A 27,548-nucleotide genomic window follows, 5' to 3' on the forward strand; every position below is an offset into this window, starting at 1 on the left:
ATACGTGTGGCTTATCATAGTTCATTATTTTAAAAGTAGACTATATTTAATAACATAGCATTTATAAATTGATACATTTTCTAATGTGTGAATGTGCATTGATGTAGCTGTTTAAAGGGTTTTTATGAAGTCCTTCTTGGGATTGGTGGGTTTCATGCAGTTTAGAGCCCCAGTGATCAATAACTTATCACCCATCAATAGGTTAGAGGATAAATCATAAACTTGGTGCAAATCTGTTAGGGGATAGTGGTCTTTTTTTTCCCCCAGAAGTGAGTTGAAGGTGGTCCCATCTTAAAGGATTATTCAGTTTCATAGGAAAATGGCCTTCAGGTTGGATCTGCTTTAAAATAAAAAGGCAATCATTACTTGCCTGCTGTAGCCCTTGCTGCTGCAGTGCCTCTTCTCTGCTGCTCGTCTGTTACAACACGTCACTGCATGACCAATGACTCTAGTGATTGGCTGCAGCAGTGGTAGTTTACAATGTGGCAGAGGCTCAAGCTGTCTAATACTGGTGGGGAACAGTATAGAGGTGGTATTGTAGCCACAGGGGCTTCAGTAGTAAAGTAATGCTTGTTTTATTATGTTAAGGGAACAGTCAGATGGCCGTATAACATGGACGACAATCGCATCGCAGTGCTCTGAATGGCCGGCGGCTCTCCTGACTCGAGCGTGACAGTTGTATAGAAGTACATGCTGTCACTGTTGGGTCTGAAGAGCAGACGGCCAGTCCAAGCATTGCCATGCGATTGTCGTCCGTGTCATACGGCCGTCTGACTGTGCGCTAAAGCAGATTCTGCCGTGAATTATTTTATCAAAATCTAAAAAAAGTAGAAATCTTGCAGTTTTCACACTGATCACTGGGGTCTTTTTAGATTCTTAACTTCCTGTCTTCAGGAAATCCATATGGACATTAGCCATAATCACCAGATTCTGCACTTTCTCATTAGATGCTCAAATATAAAGATTGGGTCAAAGGCCATTGTGAAGGGAGAAGGCGCAGGGTCAGCTGTGACATCAACTATTGTGTTATAGCTGGATCCTGTGTTATCAGCTGTGCTGTGTATAGAGGTGTTGCCTGTCATTGTAATCCTACCTGTGATAAGGAGCCTGTTAAATCCCCACCCCCACCCTTTTTTATGCTGAACCTTATCTCACTGGTCATCTTGGGAATAAGTTAAATGCCGAACTATAAAATAGTCACCAAATAAAGAAGTTAAAATATTTGACAGAAGAGTTCTAACTTTTGAATATATTACAAAATGAGGGGAGAGTCACACTGCCATATAACTCGGACAAAGATCACAATGCTTTGACCTGCCGGCAGCTTTCCCGACTGAGCGTCACAGCATGAGTTTCTATGCAGCGGTCACTTGGGTTGGGAGAGCGGACAGCCAGTCCGAGCTTTGCGTTGCGATCCTTGTGCGACTCTCCCCTTACAGAATTTAGCATGCTTGTCTAGTTTCATTTACCCCTACGTGGTTTCTTGGCCAATAAGAGCCAGGCTTACACATAGGCTACCTTCACACATCAGTATTTGTTCCACTCCTGATTTGGCTTAAAATCAGAGGAAAACTATAATAGAAACAAGTCACCACTTCTGTATTTATCACCCACTCCTGGTTTTGGCTTACAAATACTGATGTAAAATACTGACCGTGTGAACATGGCCATAGTTTGAGTCCGATGTAGTTGTGAGGGCGGCACTTGACTGTATCGCCCTCCTCACAGTGCATGATGAGCTGCTGATTAAGCAGATATACAGCAGCCATCAATAACCACCCTAAGGTCTGGCATGAATACACCAGATTTCTAAACTAGGGCATTGGTGAATTCTTTGAAGCCACCAATTTGTTTTGTGTCCCTTTTTATGTCTAACGAGTGCGCAGACCTGTCCCCATAGTATTCTGCCCTTACAGAATAGTCTGACAGATCTGTACAGACAATAGATTAGATGAATACATTGATAGTTATAATGAAACTGAATTTCTCCTGAAGTGCAGTCATTTAAAGTCTTCTAGTAACGTGACAGACGGGATGCCAACAACTCTTGAGTTTTATTAATTAGGACCTGTGCAGAGTGACTCAGTGTTCCTCTAGGCATGTTCTGCTTATAAAGAATGACAACCTTGTGTCACACCCCGATAGATGGTCACACCTTGTGTTCAGGTATGGTATAAACATCATACTAGGTGCTGATTCATGAAATGACTACTATTCGATTTCACAGATGATGTCAATAAGCAAAGTTCACTTTTTTTTTGTTTTTTTCCAGAAGTTTTTCTGCCTAATTTTTATTTCTTAAAGGAAATCTCTTGGCAGGTTTTTGCTATAGAAGCATAATGTAAAGACAGAGGTCCTGATTCCAGCAGTATGTCACTTACTGAGCTGCCTGGTGCAGTTTTGGTAGAATCCCTGTCTTGTCTGATGTAGAGATGTCGCAGAGCTAAGACTTTGGGCTGTGTATACACCCTCACACCACTGATTGGCAGCTGGTTGACCATGCACAGTGTACAGAGGAAGCTGCCAGTCAGTGGTGGGCGTGGGGTTACACACAATAGGCTGACTGACCTGCAGTCCAGTAGTGCTAATCTCCTTCTGATAGTCTTGAAACTACTGCACGCAGCCTAATAAGTGATACATCCCTGGAATTGGGCTCTCTGCCTCTACATTATGCTGCCCTGAGATTAAATAGCAGAAACTTGCTGACAGATTCTCTTTTAAAGGGTTTTTATTTCTTAGGATGAATTTAAGTCGCTGTTTAGTCATAAATGAAAAACTGTCACATGACTGGTCAGTTAAAATATACTACACCTATATGCTGTAGGCAGTGTTAACACAGCTCTTGGGCACCTTGGGATGTAAAAGCCCAGTGTGTAAGACATGCTGGTCTCAGAGGGTTAGGGTTTGTTCACCTGCTGCGGTTTTTAAAGGCAGATCATGCTGCAAAGTGAGATTTCTGAAGTCTCGTGCACATCCAGCTTATTTCTATCTTGCATAATTGATCCATAAAAGCATTTTTTCAGATCCGTTGCATGTTGATTCTTTTAGCATCTCTGCAGCGTTTTCCACCCATTGAAATGAATGGGGACAAGGCTAAGTTCCCACAATAAAGTTTTTGATGTTGCAGATTTGCTGCACCCATAAGTAAAATGGGTTACTTGCTTTTTTCTCTAAAATATGCAGCGTAAAATACTCACCAAAAGCTCCTCATAGGAACATAGCTAAAACGCACATAAAAATGCATCAGAAAAGTGAAAAATGTGTTTGATGCAGCCGTTTTCCTGCCAACGCTCGTATTTGCAATATATTATTCTGCACCAAAAACCAAATGTGTGCACATGCGCTTATTCTAATGAGTATCAAGCAAGATATTTGTTTACTGGATTACACCCTTTCTGAACTGAATATGCAGAATCTTACTCTGGGTAATGACAAGTATTTGTTCATCAGTGCAGTTAATGGACAGTTGCTTATGTCCGCATCAGCTTTGCAGGTAAAATTGCAGTTCACTTTCACAAAGCATGGACGGTAACAAATGTTAGTAGTAAAACTGCACACTGTCAGTGACAGTAAAATATTATAGCTTCTGCTGTTATCGTAAAAAAGCTGCTTTTAATTTTGCATAAAAAACTGCTGCAAAAATGCAAAGTGTGAACATGGTCAAACTCCTTAACCATCTGGATGCCAGTAACCAGCTACCTAGTAAGGATAGGTGTTACTGTAGTGCAAGTCTCATTCACTTGTTCTGGGGAAGCAGTGAATGTGTTGTATCCAGGGGCCGGTGAAGGGCCCACCGATGCTTGCACAAACTTCAACTGTATGTGTTTCCTCGGATGCACATTAAGCTGAAGTGTATTGCGGCACACTGACCCGTAAGGTCCATGCGCAGCAATACATGCTGCCAGCCAATCAGAGACCAGCAGCTGACATCAGTGTGCATGGCAGTGCTGTCGTCGCTTGCTCGCTGAAGTCAGCTGCCGGCTTCAGAAAAGGACAGTGTGGCTAGGAAGTGGAGGGAAGGTGAGAATTTTTTTGTTTGTTTTCTATGCTTTAATGAACAGCAGCAGAACGGAGACATATACCAGGATAAGAGACATGTATACAAGGATGGAGCCCAGGATAAGGGACAAATATCCCAGAGCGGAGGGGTTGGGGGGAGGGGAGCCCGGTCCGAATCTTACGCCACTGGTTGTATTTGTACATCATAGAGGCTGTCAAATTCATTAGTCTTCATTTCTACACAATGTTATTGTAAACCTCCCGTATAAAGCTTTGTATTCCCATCAATATTACTTTTCACTATTAAATCTTAAGGAGGTGATGCTGCGTAATGCTCCTGTTGACAGGCTCCTGTCTGGACAATTAAGGCATTTACTGGCTGGCTTCTATCTGGCTGCAGTTCAGCAAATGTGAAAGTCAAAGACCTGGCAATTTAGAGCACTTTAGTCAGGGTGTAACCAAGGCATACTCTGAGATGTTTAATACATAGGAACAATTAGGTCATTGGGGTATGATTTCTCAGCCAAAATCCTAATGACTAACTTCCTTCATTTGCTGATCTAAGGGACAAACCTTTCATGAACAAATGGAGCAATGTTTTCGGACTATGGTCTTGAAGCAAAGACTATTATGTAGGGCACATTTATTTAGTTAAATGTACAAGTAGTACACAATGGAATCAGGAATATTGCTGTATGTTAGTGTGGGTAATAGTACCTCTATTGGGCTACGGCCCCACTATCAGTGTTTGTTCCACCCCTGGTTTTGGCTTACAATCAGAGGAAAAGTATAATAGAAACACATCACCACTTCTGTATTTATCACCCACTCCTGATTTTCACTTACAAATACTGATGTAAAATACTGACCAAATACTGAATATGTGACCGTAGTCTTAGGCAGTTGTCCTGACCTACTTAGTACTAAGTGCTGCTATACTGTAATCATGAATCAAGTTAGGCGTATTAATATCTTAAATGATTATTCCCATCAAATTAACCAGGGGTGGGCAATTTATTCTCCCAATGGGCCACATGAGACAATGACTGTTGTGGGGGGCTCAACCAATAGGCCAAACTGAATTCTGCTTATTAATAATATTGTTACGATCACTCAATACTAAGCAGAATTGAGTCTTCTGACTACTGCTAAGACATGTTGGGGCCTGTGCACACGTTGCAGATTTGCCACGTCTTTATTTTTCTGTGCAGATTTGTTACAAAACCTGAAGGGTTTCCAGATGTCAGCAAAGTGAATGAGAATCCTGAAGTCTCATCCACACGTTGCTTATTTTGTGAGGTGCAGATTTAAATCTGCAGAATGCCAATTATTTCAGCATTTTTGCTGCAGATTTCACTCATAATTGGGGGGGGGGGGGAGCTGAAAAAAAGTGCCTATTTTACGGAGCGTTTTTCCTGCCAAGAGATGGGCTTGTTGTAACCTGCTCTCATCACTAGCAGCTAATCAAAACCGTATGATTTTCTCCCTATTTAAAATGGTTATAAAAAGCAGTAAATCCCACTGCTCCTGCTATTCAGTCCTTGTACTGTACCTTGATAACCAGCGCTCTCCGACCCCACCCCCCCTTACACACAACGTATTATGCCCCCTCCTAATGCGGATGTAGATTTAAGTGAAATTGCAACATCAAGAGATGGGTGGCTGCGTTTCCAACCCTTTGGCTGTCCCGTCCAGACAGGAACAAGCACCAAAAATCCAGATGTGGCCCTTGGGCTGCAGTTTGCCCAAGTTTACAAAGTGATGTCTTATTACCCTCACTGATCAGGTGAATAGAAGAGCCATAGTGCTGCTGTAGCGTTACATCACCCTTTTTTTTCCTTCCCCCTGAACCTTGGCGTTCTCTGCCTCTCAACTGTACAGCCCCCCCCCCAAGTGAACCCCATTCAAGTGTCAGACTACTTTTAAAGGGATAAACTAACACCTGTCAAAAAAACGGAATTTAGTCACTCCAGAGTCAGTATATATAACACTTCACCCACTGTAGGCAACACTAGGGGGTATAATGGAGTCTAGACACAATGAGATTTAAATTTACAATTTTTATTGAATCATACTAAAATATTACACAGAAATAATTAAAAAAAAGTTGAGCAGGAAAAAGTCAGCTGAAATTTTCCTGCTTAACTTTTTTTAAATTGTTTGTGTAATATTTTAGTATGATGCAATAAAAATTGTAATTTTAAATCTCATTGTGTCTAGACTCCATTATACCCCCTAGTGTTGCCTACTGTGAGTGAAGTGTTATATATACTTTTAAAGGGAATCTGTCAGCAGTATTTGTTTTCTACCTGATCTGAGAGCAACCTGATGTAGGCAAAGAGAAGCTGAATCCAACGATGTATCACTTAGTTTACTGGGTGCACTCGTTCTGTCACAATCAGTTTTTAGATTTGAGCAATACAGCAGAGCTGAGGAAGCTAACCCCACACACACCAGGCTCTGTATATACAATGTCCATAGACAGTGAGGTGCCGATCACAGGAGGGGGCGAGTCTGACTGCCAGGCATGCACTGCTGTGTCCAGCAATGATATGCTCCTGGTGCTAAAACGGTCATTGCAAGCAAACAAAACCAGAGCTTAATAAGAGAGGCATCACTGAAATCTGTGTTTTAACACCTACCTCGTGCTGTCTTCAGATTACATAGCAAAAACCTGCTGACAGATTCTCTTTAAGGATGGGAAACCCAATTTAACTTGTACTGTTGACCCATCATTCTGATTGTGGAGGTCCCAGCAGTTGCAGCCTCATGATCAATTCATGATGGAATATGCAGGCATAATGCCATAATTTTACTAGAGGGAGAATCCTTTTGAGTGTAAAGTTAAATGAAGAATTTGTCTGGGTTCCCTTTTCCAGAGCCGAGCACTGTGGGAGCACACATGAGTTACTAAATGTAAAGCGCAGATTTAACAAACCTTCTATATAGTGAAAGATGAAGAGCGGCGGCGTGTCTACGTGGAGGGCTGGTTCTCACCATGTCTGCCTGGGTTAAGTAGTTTCTGCATATGGTTAACTGAAATGGTTAAAATGATGCCATCTGAGGGGTCCGAGCGTGAATGGCAAGCAAATAAGGAGCAGTGTGTTTTTATTTTGGAAACCACCCTCTGCAGATGCCGATGACTAAGGCAATGGTAAGAAAATGGATTTTGTTTGAAAAAGAGGGGGCATCCTGTTTTTTTTATTATTATTTCTAGCTTAATAGACGCAGCAGAATGAAGATTACTCATATCCATCCAGAACTGCACATTAACCCTTTGTAGTTTTACAAGCTTCTCAGCATTATTTTGCCATTTGTTTTATTTAAACTAGAGATTTAGGCCTGGGGGCTACACAGTGAATTTACACACAACACACGTCGTGGTCAAAGATGGCAGCATAGTGATGCTGAATGGCACCGTAATGTGAATGTGGTTGCTTTACAGCCAGCCAGTTACTATGTCATGGAAGTCCCATCAGGATCATGGTAACTTGGTGTAAACCCGACCGTATTTACTGTGATTACAGAATGATTTTTGCTCAGCACTGTGTAATTACTTCGCTGCTGTAGCTAGCAAGTGATTGACAGTTAATTCATGTGTCCCAAACCATGACTTATGAATACCTAGGGTAGCACAGTTTATTAGCTACAAGCTCATATAGGGTTGTCTATTTTCTAAAAAGTGTTCGGTATGAACTTGAAACTTGTAAAAAAGCCACTATTAAATGCTACCACAGCGAGGAACGACTACTTTTTCAGCAGCAGCGCGGTCAACCCGAAATATCCATCTCCTTTTACTCCTCAATGCACAATGTCACCCCTTGTATTTGCGCTATGCTGCGATGTGGAAGCTGCACATCGTGATTTTTTTTTTTGACTACGCAGCCGAGGTTGCAGTGTAACCCAAGGCCTAGGAAAACATGGCTGCTTTCTTCCAAAAACTGTGCCATACCTGTCCGTGGTTTGTGTGGTTTCCAGTCTAATTCACTTTTAAAAGCTAAGCTGCAATACCACACACAACCCGTAGACAAATGTGGCACTGTTTTGTGAAAAAATAAACCGGTTTCTCTTATGTACAGCCCCTTTTATGGTGGTTGTTGATCACTTTACTACAAGTCATAAGTAGCAGTGATGAATGCAATTGGCTGACATGCAAGAGAAAATGCAATTTCATTTTTATTTGCCTGTACCCTTCACCTAATTGGGTCTAGAAGTAATCAAGACTGATCATGCAGGTTCAGACCTGAGAATTGACATTCATAAACTGGTAACCATTGCCCCTATAAAGCCTGAGCTACTTTCAGGAAGCCAAACCATGTCTCCTAGAAGTGGCACATCATTGGGTGACACATGAAAATGCCTGGTACGGAGTATATGGTGTGCTTTGTATGCCTGGCTCCTTCTCTTTATCGGATCTCAGGGGACACTGATCAGTTGACCATTTTGATACAATTCCAAAAAGTAGAATTGATGCATAGTCTTCAGTTTATTTTTCGGTCTGTCTTTGGGTTCACTTTAAGGTTTAGGGACACTGCCATATCCCATATTAATAAAAAAGCTTAAGCGCTCAATTTTACTTTAAAGCGTTTTTAGTGTATCTGCTCTTCTGATTCCTGTTTTGCATTAATATGGTTTCCATTTGTAGGCACATCTGTTTGCCGTCTTGCACAAATTGTTCCCTTTTATATAAAATTTGGAATCTGATATTTATTCTCTTCCTCAAATACAGCACTGTCTCCCTGAGTAATCCTAGGAGGACCGGCTACTTTTTTTTTTCAAATCAATTGAAGTCTATGCAGAAGTAAAAATCGCATATTGGAACTGTGTGAAAGTGTGTTTTGTTGTTTTTTTGTTTTTTTTGTTTTTTTTTATATAATTAGATAGATGATATAACTTTTTTTAATTACGTGCTACAGCAGCTCAGAAAAATGTGCCATATTTACAACGAACTATCTTTGAGTCCATGAATCCCGTTGAGCTCTGCGCCTAATTACCATGCTCATACTATCCAATGTGACGAATAAGCCACATTCTGTAAGCTGCAGTCATTGTTCATGAGCTTTGTTGCAGTGTACAACACAGACACAAGGAATGTATATAGCTTTTATTATGGGCAATTATGAATGGTAATCTGTCCGATTTAGCTTTTTTATTAAGGATAATTACCAATAATGCACATTGCCAGAATGATACTAATACATGCATGCATACATTAGGACCTTTTATGCCAGTTTATTGAGTGAATCCTTTTCGTTCTGCTGTAAATGCCAATAAGGCCACATTCACACATTCAGTATTTCAGATCACTATATATAAGCCAAATCAGGAGTGGAACAATCAGGAAAAGTATAATAGAAACACGTCACCACTTCTGTAGTTATTATGATAAATACTGAGTGTGTGAACGTGGCCTTATACGGACACACCCTTTGGGTGGTAAAAAAACCGTTGCAGCAAATTTTGTTTATTACATAGTTAGGGTACGTGCACACGGTCAGGAAACGCTGCGGAGAGCACACTTGCGCTGCGTACAAACCGCAGCGTTCTACATTACAAGCAAAGTGGATGGGATTTCAAGAAATCCCATGCCCACTATGGGTCTCCATACAACTGCAGATCACCCGCGGACACGGACATGCAGCGCATCTATCCAGACCACAGCATGTCAATTTCTCTTGCGGAGTCGCTAGCCTCCGCAAGAGAAATGAGATCAGTGCAATGTATTGAATACGGTGAATCCGCAAGGTTCAATCAACACATGCGGACTCACCTGCATGCAGCGCTTTAGATGAAGTATAAAGTATACTGCGTTCAAAGCGCTGACAGCACGGATAGTGTGCACATACCCTTATAGGGATATACCCATATAGCACAAAATGGATAAGAAGTTGATAGACATTGACAGTTGAGTTACTCACGAAGACTTCTTTCTGAGGGCTTTTTCTTTCTGTACTATGTGCTTCTTCTTGAGGATAAATACATATGAAGTAAAAATATGGCACTCTAATTAGCCACAAGACACGAACATGCAACCATAATTCCAAAATAGTCGGGATGCTGTATAAAATATAAAGAAAATTCAATGATCTGGAAATCTTATAGCGATATTTTATTCACAAAAGAATATCTGACATAGATCAGAGGGTAAACATTAGACTTATATTTTCCCATTGCATTTAAAAAAACACTTTTTTTAGAAATTGATGGCAGCAACACATCTCAAAAAGTTGTGATGGGTCCATGTCTACCACTTTGTAGCATCACCTCCTATTTTTACAACAACCTGTAAACATCTGGGAAGTTGGGAGACCAAGTGCTGGAGTTTTGGGAGAGGCATGTTATCCCATTTTTGTCTGATGTAGGATTCTAGCTGCTCCAGTCTTCAGAAAACATTTGTTGCACTATGGAATGAAAAATCCAGCAATGATCCATTAGTGAAAGGTCTGGATTGCAGGCGGCTATTTACTTTTACATTTTGCCTCAGTCCATTTTAAATGAGCTTTGGCCCAGAGAACACATAAGCGTTTTGGGATCATGTTGATATATGATTTCTTCCTAATATGATAGAGCTTTAACTTACATTTGTAGATTGCATGGTGAAATGTGTTTAGACCATTATTTCTGGACGTATTCCTGATCCCAGGTCCCTTGTGCACATGGATTTCTCCAGAATCTCTGAATCTTTCTACCTTTTCACCTTCTGTTGCGTGTGCTATGTTCTGTTGTGAATAAACTATGGCTGTAATTGATTTCCAAGTTATTGAATTCTTATTTTATTTACATTTTATACTGTGGTCCAACTATTTTTTGTGATTGTAGATTTTGCTGTGTGAGCTGTGGATTATTTTTTTTGCAGATTTGTGTAATAGTTGAAATTATGCTCTGAAATCCATGTGCCGGGATTCCACATCTAAAATCCACAACACAATCAAGGGAAAGAATTACAGCGGGAAAATTATACCATGTATGTGGTGCAGAATTTTTTTTCCCATTTGGTTACATGGTGTAAATTTCAACAGCAGATTTTTCCACATCAAAAATTCAATTGTTTTGCACAATTTTTGTGTGAATTTTCTTTGCTTGAGAACTGGTCTGTACAGAAGAGCAGGTCATCAAGACGTGCAGTGTATTATATAGTATTAGTTTTCTGATAGTTCCCTGGTATTAATGTTTTGTATATATACCCCTGTCAGTAGTGGCGGTAGAAATCCTCACTAATAGATAGATGAGAGGGGGAAGCAGCTCCAGCTGGTTTCACAATTTAAATACCTTGGGATATGGGTGGCGCTTCCATTGACACGATTCACGGATCTGAATTTAGTTCCTCTGCTAGAGAAATTTAAAAAGAAAATAGGCGCATGGTGCCAATTGGCTTTGACGGTGACGGGTAGAACTAACCTGATTAAGATGGTCCTTATGCCACAACTAATGTACGTTTTGCACAACTCACCGATATGGCTACCAAAAAAAACGATTTCAGGGTATTGATTCTATCTTCAGATCCTTGATATGGGGCAAGAGGCAGGCAAGGATTAAATTGGGAACTCTGCAAAATGGGAAGGAGGAGGGAGGATTGGCCGCACCCAATCCCTGGGTCTATTTCTTGGCAGTACAGGGCCAGCATGTCAGGGGATGGAGAGAACCCGATTGTGGAGGGGCAGCTTGCCGGGTGCTGGTACATGTGTCGGGGAGACGCCCACTGGTCCAGGCGTTAGAGGATGGTACCTTTAAGAAATTGGGAGCAATATATCCTACCTTAGGCTTGACTCAGAAGGTATGGGACACTATTAAAAAGATCAGGGGGGTGGACGGGCTGACTAAGTACTCACCGGTGTTGGGCAATGAACATCTGCCGGAACTTAATAAGCTGTGTCAAATGGGCAATTGGAAGGCGCAAGAAGTGAGATATGTGTGCCAGCTGCAGAGTGGAACGGACCTGAAGACCTTTGAGAAATTGAGAGAAGAATTTGATTTGCCTTTGGTATGGGGATTTCAATACTATAGGCTTCGACATGCTTGGAGGGCACAGTGTGGATTGGGAGCCATGACGGTTCAGGGTGACATTGTACTAGACTCTGTATGTATGAAGGGAGGGACGAGGGGAGTCATATCGAGCTTATATCATGACCTACTGCACTCCTATCTGGGGGGAAATCACTTCATTGCAAAGAGTAAATGGGAAAGGGAGGTGGGTACCCTCACAACAGAACAATGGGAGGCAATTCTAGAATATGTCCCGAAGATCTGTCTAAGCGAGCAGGCACGGATCTCCCAATTATACATAATACATAGGACATACAAAACACCGCTGCGCCTATACAAGGCGGGCTTGAGGGGAGATTCCAGTTGCCCGAGATGTGGCACGGACCAGGCCGGACTGCTACACATGCTATGGTCATGCCCACGGCTAGTGGCTTATTGGTTGGTCGTTGTTAACAAAATTGAGAGGGCTTATACATGTACAATTGACAGAAACCCGGTGCTGTGTGTTTTGGGGGAGGTGGATGGAATACCTGTCTCAGAACATTACAAAGTGGCGATAGCGCGATTGCTATATGTGGCACGCAAACTAATAGCACGAAAATGGACAGATTCGGAACCCCCCACTAGGAGGGAATTTATTGCTCAGACACGTACGGTAATGCATTTAGAGGAAAGCATTTACAGGCGGAGGCATGGAGAGAGAACTTTTGGGAAAATATGGTCCGCATGGATGGCGGTAATATGATTGTCAATGTTCCCAGGTATGCCCGGCATAAGGAGTATTGGCGGGAGGGGGGAGAGGGTTTTGACTGTATTACTACACGTTATGTGAATTGTTAGATGTATATTGATAACTGTTTGCTGTAAATTTTTGAAACCTAAATAAAAATAATTGGTTTAAAAAAAAAAGAAATCCTCACTAATATAGGATCTGGAATTTATCAAATGATAACATAAGGTCTCTCATGGAAGAAAAATATCACCATTGAATGCACTAAATGAATCTGCAGTTCCCGATCTCTTTCCTTCTCTGTGATCCGTGTGTGTAGATGTATGAAAAATTGAAAAAAAGGAAAAGGAAAAAAATATATATATATTCTATTACCTGAATTCTTTACAATTCCCAAGATTTGGAAATCACACATTTTTAAAGGCCATAAGTTAAAATTCCTCCCATTCATAAGATTCACTTGTAAGCAACTTTTATAATATGTATCATGTTGGATTTTTGCTACTGAAAAATCTGCAAATATACAAGTGAAGGGAAAAACGCTGTTGAAAATACGTATGTTTTTACTTACATTTTGTTATGCGTTTTTCTTTTTACTTGCGCATTTTTCCCACTAATTTGGGTGAAAAACGCTGAGAATTTGACATGCTGAAGAATTTAAAGAAAAAGTTTTATTCAAATCTGCAAAATAAAATTGAGCAGCAGGTGCATGACATTTCAGACCTTTCATTCACTTGCTTTTTTTTGTGGGGGGGGTTGAGGGTGGTTTCCGCACATTTTTCAAGGGTAAAACCAGTGTGTGAACAAGCCCTTACATGAAAAGTGGTTATTGGGTGGAAATATGATTTGACTTCTGCATATTCAGTCCATGTGCTCTTCTGACGCTGTACACTATTTGCTGTACACTAGTGCTTTAATTAGTAGATTTTTAAGTGTTCCCATGCCTACTGCAATCTAATGCAAGTAGGACCTCTTGAGCGCAGTTATGGTATATTGTTCCATGGTAACAGTTGCATTGGACCCTGAGCCGTTGTACTTTGTTTTTTAATCAAAAACTTTACTTAAATATTGGCTTATTGATCGGAGATGATTGATTTGGAGGTGCAAAACGCTAATCCCAAGTTTCCAATAGAGCAATAAAATGGGGGTTATGTGGCCAGAACTACAGCTACATGCAGTGTAATGAAAGGTGTGTGGCTATACAGAGAGAACACAGGTCTGGCAGATGTCTGAAGAGATGACTTCATGAAGTCTGCTGATAATGAGTCAATATAACAATATGTTGCTATGTTTAACCATGAGACAAAAAGACATTATGGAAGAAACTAGACCGCAAATGTTGCAATGTTATTTATTGCCATAAATTATTGTTTTATTCATAATATTTAAATTATTTAATGTTTTATTAGGCTGTAAATCAGGGATGTCAAACTCAAATACTGAGGGCCGAAATTAAAAACTTAGACAAAGTTGCGGGCCAACTTGATACTTATTAAAAAAAAAGTCTACAATTGAGGACGTTTTTCCTTATCAAACAAAACGATGAACTTTTTGAATGGAAACAAACTTAAAGGGGCTGTCTTGCGAACAAAGTACATTTTAATTAATAGATCTTAAGGGTCCGATCACATGACCAGAGCATTGGGTATTTCCTCACTGGGAAGGGTGTATATAAAAAATCATGGGACCGCAGAGCAGAAGTTATAATTGCCCCCTACCCCAAAAAGAAAAAAAACTTATACTCTTCTGTGACCCCACCGAATATTAATCTCACAATTTTGCACCACTACAAAGTAATTTTCCTCTTACTGAAGCACCTAGATTACGCTTTAATTGTCCCCATAAAGTATGATGCCAACAGAAGTGCCCCCTGAACACTGTATGATACCCTCATAGTGTATTCCTTCACAGTACCCTCGACACACTGTATGATGACCCTACTGTACCCCCCAACCTTCCTGGCAAAGTATGGTGACCCCAGCTGTGTTCCCCACACAGCCCTCCACACAGTGTAATGGGCCCCCATATAGACCTCCATAAAGCAAAATGGGCCCCACATTAAAAATACTCGCCTTTCCTCATTCCCCCACTGCTTTGCTCTTGGCAGCGAGGGCTCTGAAGCTTTTCTCGGCACAGCCGGTGCAAGATAGTGACATCATGGCCGGTGCACTGAGATATCAGACAGAGGAAGGATGATGGGGGAGGGTGTGGACAGCTTCCCGCTTCCATCATTGCTTTTAACTGTATCGGCATCCTGGATGCCGATACAGTTGGCGGTGCTGACGTCGCAGGCCATAGATGATCTTTTTTCCTTATTTATTTTTACTCGCTTATAACGCCATAATATTGCACAGCGCTTTACAGACATAATCACTGTCCCTACTGAGGCTCACAATCTACATGCCCTATCAGTATGAATTTGGAGTATGGGAGGAAACCCGAGTACCCAGAGGAAACCCCCAGAAGTATGCCACGAACATACAACTGTTACAGTTTGTATTCCTTGCACTCTAGGCTGATAATGGTAACCACAGATGATCTATAACCATAGCATCAGGAGCACAGACTGGATTTAATGAGCCTGTTAGCTATATCTGCTGTTTTATCAATGGGCAGTTCTTTTGCTACAGGTTGTCCCTCATCAGGCAATTATGGATAAATAAAAGTCATGGTATAAGCACACAGCTTTTTTTTCAGGCCGATTCCTCTTTAGATCTGCTTTAAAAAAAATAAAATAAAAAAAAATTCTAAAAAATGCCCAAAAAAAAACAATATGCATTGCGGTGTGAAAATGACTGGCTACCTATGCGTTTGGTGTGTGGTGTGATGGCAGAAAAGATGTAAAAAAAAAAAAAAAAAAAGACACTTCAGTAAAATACTGCTGGCATTTTCCTGAGTCCTAGTGGGTACACCAGCGTTCTAACAGATGTCGTATGTACATGTCCTAACGGGTGGAGGTTCAGTTAGCTTTTGCACCTGGGCCTTGGTTACTAAGGACCACAAGACACCATGATAGCTTGGAGATCCAGTTGAATTTTTGGATTTAAGAGGGTAATGTTTCTCCTTATGGAAAATGCCAAATGTCGTAGCGTGTTTTTAAAGGTCAGGCAGTGTTCCCTGGGATAAAAAAAAAAAACTATGAAAATTGTCCCTACTGCAGAAGGGATGCCTAACATACGTGAAAGTAACACAATTCATGTATCTACACACGTGGTCACGTGTCCAGGCCTATTTCATGAGTTTAATTTTTTTTAAAAATTCCGTAGAAGCTGAGTTGAAGAGCAATGTCTGACTTTCATTTGTTCATTTTCGTAGATTTTTAATTTATTACTTTTGCAAGATTCAAGTTATTTCTGTGACCATTGTGGGTTTTTCTTTCATTAAACGAGGGGTACCAACAATTTTGTCCACGTGTTTAATAGATCGCTATGTTTAGTAGAATTCTGTTACCTACATCTATTTGGCTTACATTTTAATATGTTAGTCAGTTTTAGTGCTTTATAATGAACATATTTTTTTTTTTTCTGAGAACAATCCAATATCCTATTGTGGGCAGAAGGGCTGTAGATGTGAGCGCTGCCTGGTGCTAGAAATTCCGCACATTCCTGAGCTTCAGAAATGCAGGAAACTGCAGTTAAAATAGGAAATGTATTGAAGAGTTGAATTACTCCTCTAGCATTTTTCTTCCTTTTTTTGGTAAAATGTCTTTTAAGCTTTAAAAATGACAACAAGCCACATCACCAGTCTGTGGAGCTGCGTACCAGTATGTTGACATCTGCCCCACATGTGCGCGCAGCCATATAGCACTTTGCTGAATACATTCTTTGCCCATAAGTGGAGGTAGAATTTTATTCTTGTTTCATTATTCCACAGTAGATTCACCACTATTACTTTTTATAGCCTCTAAGTTAAATAATATTCAGTAACTGCATGCAGTACTACAGTTAGAGAACCTCTACATATCTACTATATCATGGAAAAAAAAAGTACTAGTCATCACTATTAAAGTGCCGACATCAGGTTTAGGTTAAAAGTGATTATCCGGTTTCTACAAAACTAAATAAAAAATAAAATCAGCAGTAAATGCTATAAAATGATGAAAAACGACTGACCACCTTTACAATTCCCCACTGATCCAGCACAGATGCTCCTGCGTTCCCCCTTGTCTGTGACCACTGCAGCAGTCACGTGCTGACTTCTCATAAACTAAGGGGGGCACCTGGATCGGCAGAGAATTAAAAAGGTGAGTAGTGTTTTTGTTTTGTTTTTTAAATAGCATTTGTAGTGGGGTTCATTTATTTCAGAAACTGGATAATCCATTTTAATATAATCTTAGAAATATATTGCGCAGGAAAAGAAAAGAGCACGCTACCTAAGCACAGTCATTATGATATAAAGTAATATAAAAAGAATGAATGGTAATGTGCTCACCTGAGCAGGTTGTGCTATGTAGTAGCTTTCAACTGTTTGGAATCCCTCCTGCGGCATGCGGCTCATCCGATAGCCGTGGCAGTGTGCTTTCCTGGCCCAGAAGCTCCTCCACGTGAATATAATAGTGAGTCTCTGGCGCTTCCGTTTTTAGAAGGGATTGCCAATGCCTTTGCCTAAAAATCAATTTACATATGAAATCGATATGAATTTATTAGTTGTGATTACATTCAAAGACTGTTGGATCACATCTGATTAGAAAAGTTAAAATATTAAAAACCTAAAACACATGTCAACTCTTATGAGCCCTCGTCAAGTGTAGAGCAGGTATACCACGTAAATAATATTTATCATCCATCCATGATAACTAACTAGCAATCATTCACATATTCTCTATGGAAACACCCAATTTATTTAATTGGGTAATTTTAGATGAAATAAAAATAAATCAGTGTGCCCGATAGTGACCTCCAAAAAATGCCCTCCCCGTGATTGGTAGGAATACTAATCACAATGATTGGATCTCAGTGAGAGAGAACCACACTTACAAACAGGGAGGACAAGTATAAATAGTATTTGTGGTATACCTGCTATACACCTGACGAAGGCTCCTAAGAGTTGAAATGCGTTATGTTTTTAATATTTTTACATTTTTCTAATCGTATGTGATCCAACAGTCTTACTTTGCTTGTAATCACAACTAATAAATCAATATCGATTTCATCCATCCATATGTACCGTATGTTTTGGACTATAAGACGCACCTAGGTTTTAGAGGAGGAAAATAGAAATAAAAATGTAAGCAAAAAAATGTGGTCATGCTGCACTGTTATGGGGGAAGGAGGTCTGCTGCTGACACTGGTATTGGGGTAATGTCCCACAATTGTTAATATCACCCATCTTTGTAGGCGTGGCCCTCATCCCCATCTTTGTATGCGTGGCCCTCATCCCCATCTTTGTATGCGTGGCCCTCATCCCCATCTTTGTATGCGTGGCCCTCATCCCCATCTTTGTATGCGTGGCCCTCATCCCCATCTTTGTATGCTTGGCACCCCCATCCCCATCACACTGCCCACAAAAAATAAACCATTATACTCCCCTCATCTCTCCTCCAGCGCTGCGTCTGGCTCTGCTGCCGACACTCTCTCTGTGTGAGCCGCGCATGGCGTCCTTGCCATGCGCCCTCACACAGTGAAGTGCTATGCTGGAATAGTCATTGCTCCCCATGCCGGGACTGTGTGTGCGTGGGGAGCAGTGACCATTCACTCTCCAATAGCGCGCACAATGTAGCCGCAGTGCGGCTCCTGCTGCACTCGGCGGTCAGTGTGCCCGCTATTAAAGACCATGAATATTCACTACAACCCATGGGAGTCTGTTGTAGCAAATATTCATGAGCTTTAATAGCGGACACACAGACCGCCGGCTGCAGCAGGAGCCGCGCTGCAGGTACAGTGTGCGCTATTAAGGAAAATGAATATTCATTGCTCTCCACGCCCATGGGTGTGGGGAGCTGGGCAGGGAATGTTAATTTTCTTTAGCAGCAGGCACAGCGTAGGCTGCAGCAAGCTTCGGCTGCTGCCGCCTCCTGTGACCCAATCCTCTACCTCTTGCCCCCAGCCCCCAACCACCCACAGCCACAGAACATATGTTCGGACTATAAGACGCATCCCCTACTTTCCTCAAAAATTTTGGATGAAAAAACTGCATCTTATAGTCCGATAAATACAGTAAATTGATTTTTTAAGCAAAGGCATTGGGAATCCTTTCTAAAAACTGAAGCGTCATCAGAGATTCACTTTCTACCGTTTTAATATAAGTGAGGGTTGAAAATGGAATCGTTCCTACTTTACAGCTTAACTCAGTTAAAGTACCAAGCACTGCAATCAGCACCAGCAGGGACAATGATGAGAGTAGTAGTGTCTGCTCCCGCAGTGTCCAACTGTGAATATAAGAATAAAATGAAAAATCCTTATACTCACCTGTCATAAGTGTCCCCCGCTGTAATCCATGCGACCAATCACACCGGGGAGAATGACGCACTGCAGAGAGCAGGCCCCGGAGCTGCGCTCAGTGAGTGACCGGACACTGCTCGCTGAGTGCAGCTCCGGGGCCCGCTCCCTGGCTGCTCGGCTTGATCAGTGAATGATGTGTATGATCAGCAAAGAGATGGTATTGAAAACTAACCCTGCTGATGATTTTTCACTAGTATAAATATACCATGGATATAATTTGTAAAGCAAATCGGTCACCCAATTTTAACAAATTTCCTTCATTATTAAATAGCGCTCTTAGGAATAGACAGCCACTCTGAATTATTTTTATTTGTTTTTCGTCCTAGTCTTCAAATGAACATCAAAGTCATCAGGACTAAGACAAATTTAATAAGGTTTGCAGTTTATATTGTGAAATCTGGTGACAGGTCCAGTTTTAAAGGGAGATCTTTAAATGTCTCATTTGTGGAGACTTATTTATGGGAGTACTGCTCCCCATACAAATAAGGCTTCGTTAATATTTATCTGAGCACAGAGGATCATCCCTGTGTGGATACATGAATCTAGTTCTGATACTGCAGCATACACCCATTTAAGTAAAAGGGACTGATCTGATAAGGTGCTCCTACTGATGAAACATTCATGATCTGCCTTTTTAATTTAAAGATTTATACATTAAATGCCACACTATTGTAAAGTCTGTTAGCTCAAAAAAAGGCTTCCTTGAACAGACTTGGCGCTAGCCACTCTGAGTTTGACATCCCTGGATTAAAGGTTGAAGGACTTGGTTCCTTAGGGATCTGCTAGTCAAATACGCAGAGGGCCAAAATTAAAAACTTGGACAAAGTGGCGGGGGCAACCTTGATATTTAGTTTAAAAAAACAAACACCTTAATATTTGGCGGGGTCACAACTTTGCTGCCCTTACTGAGTAATTTTCCTCCTATTGAAGCCCCTAGATTGCCCTTTCATTGCCCCTATAAAATATGATGCAAACATAAGTGCACCCCAAACACAGTATGATACCCCCACAGTGAATTCCTCGACACTTATGGTATGATGACCCTACTGTACCCCCTTCCCCCACTCAACTCCCCAGGCCAAGAATGGTGACACCATCACAGTATGATGCCCCAACTGTGATCCCCATACAGCCCTCCCCACAATGTAATGGGCCCCACATAGTCCTCCCATGCAGAATAATGGGCCCCACTTAGTCTTCCAAATGGCGTTGTGGTCCAAATATAATCACCCTGAAGGCCAGATGTGGCCCACTGGCCAGAGTTTGACACATGTGCTTTAATCCATATGAGATCTGGGTTGCGTCCATTAAGTAGCTGCTGGTTGCAGTCGTGAGTCTGAGGCAAGGATGCCTTAGCCTGCTGGCCGGTAGTACCACAGATCTCGGCCACACCAGTGTCTCTGGCTGGTCAGTACTTGTACCGTACAGTGATTTTGGCCATGACATGTCTTCCATCACCAGCATCGCCCACAAACTGAATTTGGCTTGACCTGGTGATTTAAGCAGATGTCGCTGGAGCATATCCATGGATGTAACCACTTTTACGTATCACATATTTTTAAATCTAGGCACAGAAGCTAATTCCTACATGGATCTGGACCTGGTACTGCAGCACATCCCCATTTAGCTATAGGGCCTCAACTGATGAGGCACCCCCGCTGATCATTAATTCATGATTTACCCTTTTTAATTAAAATGTTATTAAAGGGGTTTACCCACGAACGAAGTACACTTTATTATTCCACAATCTATTAATTGGGGCGTTCCACTATTGGGAGTGTTTTTAAAAAATAAAAAAAAATATGTTCCTGTGATGAGATAATCTTATAAATGTGCCCCTGCTGTGTACTGTGTAATGGCTGTGTCTGACCGTCAGGAACATGGTCTGATCATACCACAGCTCCTGGACAGGGAGGAAGCAAAAGAGTATACAGACATTACAGCAGGGGATCACAGCTGAGTCTGTGAGGCAAAACCTTTCCCTGCCTGTTTTTAAGTAATGTTTTACCTTTTAAAGAGCGAGTCAGTTGTAATGTCTGATCCCTACATGGATCTCAACCTGGTATTGCTGCACACCTACATTATCGTTCCTTTTAATTTAAAATGAACCTGTCAGCTTCCAAGCCCCTGCTAAATGGTCACATTTATTATAATATTTATTTCTATGTAAAAAAAAAATAAAAAAAAATCTCTCTCATTATGCAAATAAGCCTAATCAAAGCTGGGCATTGATTCCCAAAGACTAGTCATAGTCAAGTCTTGGATCTTATCATGCCCAGGGGACGTGATCATTCACCGCCAGCTTCACTGCGGCTGTCTGCAAGGTAGGATTTATACTCTTGAGGCAAACAGTCCGAAACACATGTTTGCAAATGGAGTTCCTGGTATGGCTTCTTATCCTAAATCATGCGGCTAGGCGCATTAAACTGTCGATATTGACATATCGTGGGATTGCTACTTCTAGTAGGTCGCAATAGAGTTTGAGTTCAAATACTATTCCTCTCTGAAGAGGAAATTTGCATATTTAATACCTGACTGGACATACACAGTGCACTGATGAAGCACGTGGCCCGGCCAGGAGAACAGACCATGGGGTCCATTCACACATGAGCATTGCAGAGCCGAGATTGTGGCATTGCCTGTGTGGTGGATGTCCTCTTGTTCCCCTCGACGTGAATACAAGATCCAAGGCCAGACTAGTCCTGACTAATTTGTATACCGCAAGCCAGATTTATAACCTAGAAATAAGTGTATGGTTTATACAGGACCTTCTTATAATCCAAGAATGGGCTTATATTTAGTTATGGTGGTGATGTTCCCTTTTTTTTTTTTTTTTTTTTAAAGTACACCTCATTGAACACCATACTCTTACATATCACAATTTTTCTATAATAATCTGTTAATTGGCTTCACAACTTTGCAGTCAGTTATCACCCGTTATTTAGTTCCCAATTACTAAGTGGAAAGCAAAGTGTCAGGTTTACATAAATAATGACTTGTTGTTTTGCATGCCAACTTTAGTAGTATTCTAAAACCAATTTAAAAAAAAAAACCTAAGCCTTAGTGCTCATTCAGACATCCATGCAAATTGGTCCCAGTATGGACCACAATGCATAGGCTGGCCAGGACTCTCCGGACCTGAGCGTGACCGCCTCAGAAATGTATGAAGCTGTCCTGTTCCGGTCAGGAGACCCGCGGCCTGTCCATGCATTGCGGTCTGTGCTCGGATCAATTTTCCCACTGACAAAAATTAATTTTAATCAATAGATCTTGGAATAATAACTTCCACAATTGGATGTGTTATAAAAAAATGTTCCTGTGCTGAGATCTTATGAATGTGCCCCTGCTGTGTACTGTGTAATGGCTGTGTCTGACCGTACAGGAACAAGGTCTGATCATACCACAGCTCCTGGGCTGGGGAGGAAGCAAGAGTATACAGACATTACAGCATGGGATCACAGCTAATTCTTTGAGGTAAAACATTTCCCTGCCTGTTTTTAAACAAGGTTTTATCTCCGAGAATTATTTGCGATCAAGTGCTGTAATGTCTGTATACTTTTTTTTTTTTTTTTTTGCATCCTCGAAGGATGCAATAAATAAGACTAAGGGCAGAGACAGACTGCCGTATAACTCATGCGACGATCGCATCGCACTGAATAGACGGGCTGGCTCCTCTACTGACCTGAGCATGACAGCATGATGGATTTCTATGCAGCTGTCAAGCTCCGGTCAGGAGAGCAGACAGCCAGTACAAGGTTTACGATGTGATCCTCGCACGAGAAATACGGCAGTCTGTCTCTGCCCTAATACTTCCTTTTCTCTGTAGCACCCATTCTGGTGTTTGGCTCAAAACTACTACAAAAGCTGCATGTCTGATTCACTGTAATGCTATTTTCTCAAGTACTATTGTTGTTCTATTTACAGGGCAGCAAAGGACATTACAGATACCACTGGCAAAGCCACAATGTCAAGCACAGCGGAGTGGATGATATGGTCCTGTTGTCCAAAATTACTGAAGATTCTATAGTGGAAAACTTGAAAAAGCGCTATATGGATGACTTCATCTTTGTATCCTTTCCACTGTATTTCATACCAGATCCATGAAGTCACAGCCTAATTCTGATTTGAAAAGTAATATCTTACATTATCAAATTGCTGGAGAGGAGATTCGATATGCTTAGCTCTACTCATGTCATATGTACTCTGGGGCAATTCAACTCTCCAGCTAATAACCTAAAGTCTTCTTTACTGTTTGTGGATGCTGAAAATGTAGCACAGTAATTTAGACATTGCATAGGAGTATATACCATATATTCTTATATGGCGATATTTAGTAACTCTGGTTAATTGCACCATTGGATCACCCAGGTTGCCCAAGGCTATTTTTCACATAATTCTGTAGAAAGTCAAAATAACATTTTTAGGTCAAAATGTATTATCTGAATTAGGCTGGCCTGGGGCACACCCAGAAGAATAACTGTGGGCTGTGGGACAGGACAGTTGGGGGGCAGATATCCTTCGAGTTGTCTAAGCTGCTGTCCCTCTCCTTTGCACAACACATTCCAAATCCTTCTCATCAACTTCACAAAGTGCCGCCAGCACCTCTAATTAAAGTGCAACTAATGTCTAATCATGAAATTATTGCCATTATGCATATTAATCCCCAGTCTGGAATACTCAATAGGATTCTTCCCACACAATGTTGTGGTGCATAGTCAGGATATTAATTGGAAAAACATTCCAAAATGGATGGCAATGCGCCCTTAGGTGTACACTGTCCAAACTTAATGGTGCCCTTTCAATTTATGTTTGACCAATATTTGTTCGAAATGTTTTCTCCTCTATAAACACATTTACTATTTTAAAACTGTATAGAGTGCACTTAAAGGGTTATATTCCCATCTAAAGAGTTTCTAATTTTTATATATAAGTAGGGGATAACTTGCTGATTTGATGGGGTGTAACTGGTAGGATCCCCACCAATCCGAAGAGCACTGCTCTGAAACACCACGTCTGAATGCACATGTGTACCACAGCTCTATTCTTTCTTTATGGGATGAGCTAGCCAAGTGCAGTGCTCCAGATTTTTCTGACAGTCCCATAAAGACTGAATGGAGCAGTGGTGCATGTGTCTAACCAGCAGCTCCATTCAGATGAGACTCTGCTGACCCTTTCTCTGGGATCTGTGGAGGTCCCAGCAGTCGGACCCCCACTGATCAGCAAATTAATTCCTATCCCAGAAATAAGTGATCACTTCTACAAATGGGAATAAAAACATGTCAAACTGTATCTTGGCAAAGAAATAACTATCATAGTATTAGCATCCCATATTTTAAATATTGAAAACTGCTAGTTTCGTTATTAAAAAAAAGCACATCATACCATTTTTGCCTTGTTTTACAAATCTTACTACCAAAACCTTTTAGACTCAGCAGAATTTTATAGTGGAATTGTTACTATATTTTCCTTCACATCAAAGATTCCCATTAATTTTTTTTATTCCCCATTGGATTTGAAAATAATAGCTTTGTGTTGCCTTTTGTGAATGGAAAATCTTCCGTTATGTTCTGGCAGATGATGTTTCTAGAGTTTATTCTCTCGTTAAAAATAAGTGAAAAAAATAGATGTTAAGTCATTCGGGAAGATTGGCTGTTAGCCACTGTTACTTTTATCAATCTATTCAGAAAGGATAATTTTGACATCCGTGAGTTCTACTGCCAGCTTAGGAAATATTGGGATATCTTCCCTTTTTTTTCCTTGTGCAACAAGAGAATTCAGTTGTTTTTCCATGCTCCTCAATGTGAATAAGTACAGTAATTATTTAGGTATATGTTCCTTATAATATCACAAACTAGTCCTTAAGGACTCTAGGACAACTCCATATGTCGTGGCGTGAGCTTTTTAAATATTGTATTAAATACTTTAATAAATATATTTTTCAGTTTGCCAAATTGAAGGGGGTTGCCAACTCATTAAATAATGCATCTAAGGAGGTAAAATTGCATTAAATGTAAAACGCATTAGCTACTTGATCGATTTTCTGCTGCTCCAGGGCTTTCTTTAAGCCTGTCTTGCTCGATTGTGTCATGACTACCCATGTGACCACACCACCACTGAGGCAAGTGATTGGGTGCAGCAGTCTCGCAGATAATTGGGGCGTCAACACTTCACCATCAGTCTTTGTTTACTGTGCTACAGCAGTGAAATCCCTGACTATCCAAGAGAGCACTGCAGTGAATCAGTGGTCTTAGAATATCCCCTTTTTTAAAGGGGTTTTCCGGGCTGAGCATAAATGTCTGCAGTCACTCTGGACATTGCACACTGCCACAATTTGGCAGTTTGCATTCACAGTCATGATGCCCCTCGAAATCACATGACTGCCCATTCGCAGGGAGACTAAAGTATGCAATTTGCATAGCTGTAGTCACATACCTACTAGACTCTCATTAGAACATGACTGCCCACTCGCATGGGGAATACAGGGGAATCGTGACAGCGAGCGCATCACGCACTGCCACGATTTCAGCAGTCTGCATTCACATAGTGTGCTTTGTGTCATAGCTTGGAAAACCCCTTTAGTATCCATCCTGGGTATTTAATGTGATGTAGTATATATGTAAAGCAGTGAATAACTGTTTGGTGGAAGCGGGGACATTCCATTAATGTTGAGTCTTAGAACCCACAAAGGATTAGCGTAGCGTCCAGTAGACTTTGAATGAACTGATTGTTTATGTGCGCAGTCATGAATGAGTGATAAACTGTGCCACTGAAGGCTGGATTATTCCACACGCGATCAAATGGTGCCATTGTTTATCTACAAACTGTCCTGTCCATGAAGGATGCTCTAGTAAAAGCCCATATTCTATATGCTGAGTGTCCATAAGTCTCTTCTCTCATCAGTGACCTATTTACCATAAATGTTTCACAACCTCCTTTTAGTTTACATGACACCATGCATTTTAGACTTTGTATATGTGATATTTCAGGTTATGAAGTCCACTGCCATATGGGAATAAGCCAGCATAACATATTGTATTTGTTCCCTTTTTTGTCACAATGTATAGATTTTTTTTTTTTTTTTTTACACAATGTATTTATTTTAGTCTGACGTTTATTGTCCCATATTTTCTTTGTACTTCTTCTTTTTAATGATGAATACATTTTTGAAAACTGCTGACTTCCCATTTTTTCCTAACTAAGCAGTGCTTTATGACATTGTATTATAGAAGGCCTGATAAGTAACACATTAATTTGGGTGCAGTAAGGTTCTGTTCACATTATGCCTGCTGTGTACATCCGACATGTACGCCTTGAAATGCTCTTAATGTGTAGGCCAAACATATACAGTAGTGTTCAAAATAGCAGTCCAATATGACTAACCAGATTAATCACTGCTTTTGGTATAAATTGTATTACCACATGATCTAAGAAAACCAACAGGCTCCGCATTCATGATCTGCATGTTTTTGAGTCTGTGTATTTGAATAATTAATTGAAAGGGGGAGTGTTCAAAATAATAACAGTGTGGAGTTCAATTAGTGAGGTCAATCATTCTGTGAAGAAACAGGTGTGAATGCATTTCTCCTTGAAAGCCTGAGACATGTGGGTCGTTTGAGACCTTGTTCAGAAGAACAGTGTACTTTGATTAAAAAGTTGATTGGAGAGGGTAAAACTTATAAAGAAGTGCAGACAATGATAGGCTGTTCAGCTAAAATGATCTCCATTTTTCTGACTTTGTGCAAATCAAATCCCCAAAAATTCAGATTTGATAGAATCTGCAAATTTTTAGGAAATTCTATAAAAAAAAAATAAAAATAAAAAGCTTCCTACTAAGGACATATATTTTGCCCTCAAACAAAGTATCATCATGCTAACACTATCTTAACTCCTAGCTTTGACTTCTAGTTTTGGAGCTTGTGCAGTGAAGCATAGTGTTTTTTTTATTTTAATTTTTTCCTTGTGTTGCTTAAAAATTGTAGACTTTGGGGAGAGACATTTAGGGACAGTTTGTCAGTGAGTTAATTACCCCACACCCAACCGTGGGCATGCAGATTTTTTTGATGTAAATTCTTTTATCTGTTGCTGCAGTCCCAAGAAATCAGTATTTTAATTAACATGCAAGGGAGGCATTAAGTGCTCTGGGCATGACTGAGCACTAACTAGCCACTTCCTCGACCAGGTTGTTTCCCGCCCAGCACCAGCCTCTTTAGCTTGATTTGATGGCTCACTGTCTGCGTAATGTCAGAGACCAGCAAAGGAAATCAAACAGTGGCCTAGCAAGCTAAAGCTGGTGCTGGAAACAACCTTGGGAGTCAGAATCTCAAAGTGCTCTGTCATGCCCAGAGCACTTAACACCTAATTTGCATATGAATGAAAACTCTGGAATGCTTTCCCAA

The 27,548-nt window shown here is 40.8% G+C and overlaps 1 protein-coding gene across 1 annotated transcript in view; it reads left to right on the forward strand.

Annotated features, from left to right (window-relative positions):
• The window catches only part of MYO1E (myosin IE), a 192,976-nt gene that overhangs the window by 54,715 nt on the left and 110,713 nt on the right, over nt 1-27,548 (forward strand). Inside the window, exon 2 of the mRNA XM_073652953.1 lies at nt 23,077-23,220. Within this exon, the coding sequence (XP_073509054.1) occupies nt 23,077-23,220 (144 nt within the window). The remainder of the gene's footprint in view (nt 1-23,076; nt 23,221-27,548) is intronic.

The sequence above is a fragment of the Phyllobates terribilis genome, unplaced genomic scaffold (assembly GCF_046119375.1).
Source record: "Phyllobates terribilis strain yellow unplaced genomic scaffold, ASM4611937v1 Scaffold_11__3_contigs__length_659146591, whole genome shotgun sequence".
Classification (NCBI taxonomy): Eukaryota; Metazoa; Chordata; class Amphibia; order Anura; family Dendrobatidae; genus Phyllobates; species Phyllobates terribilis.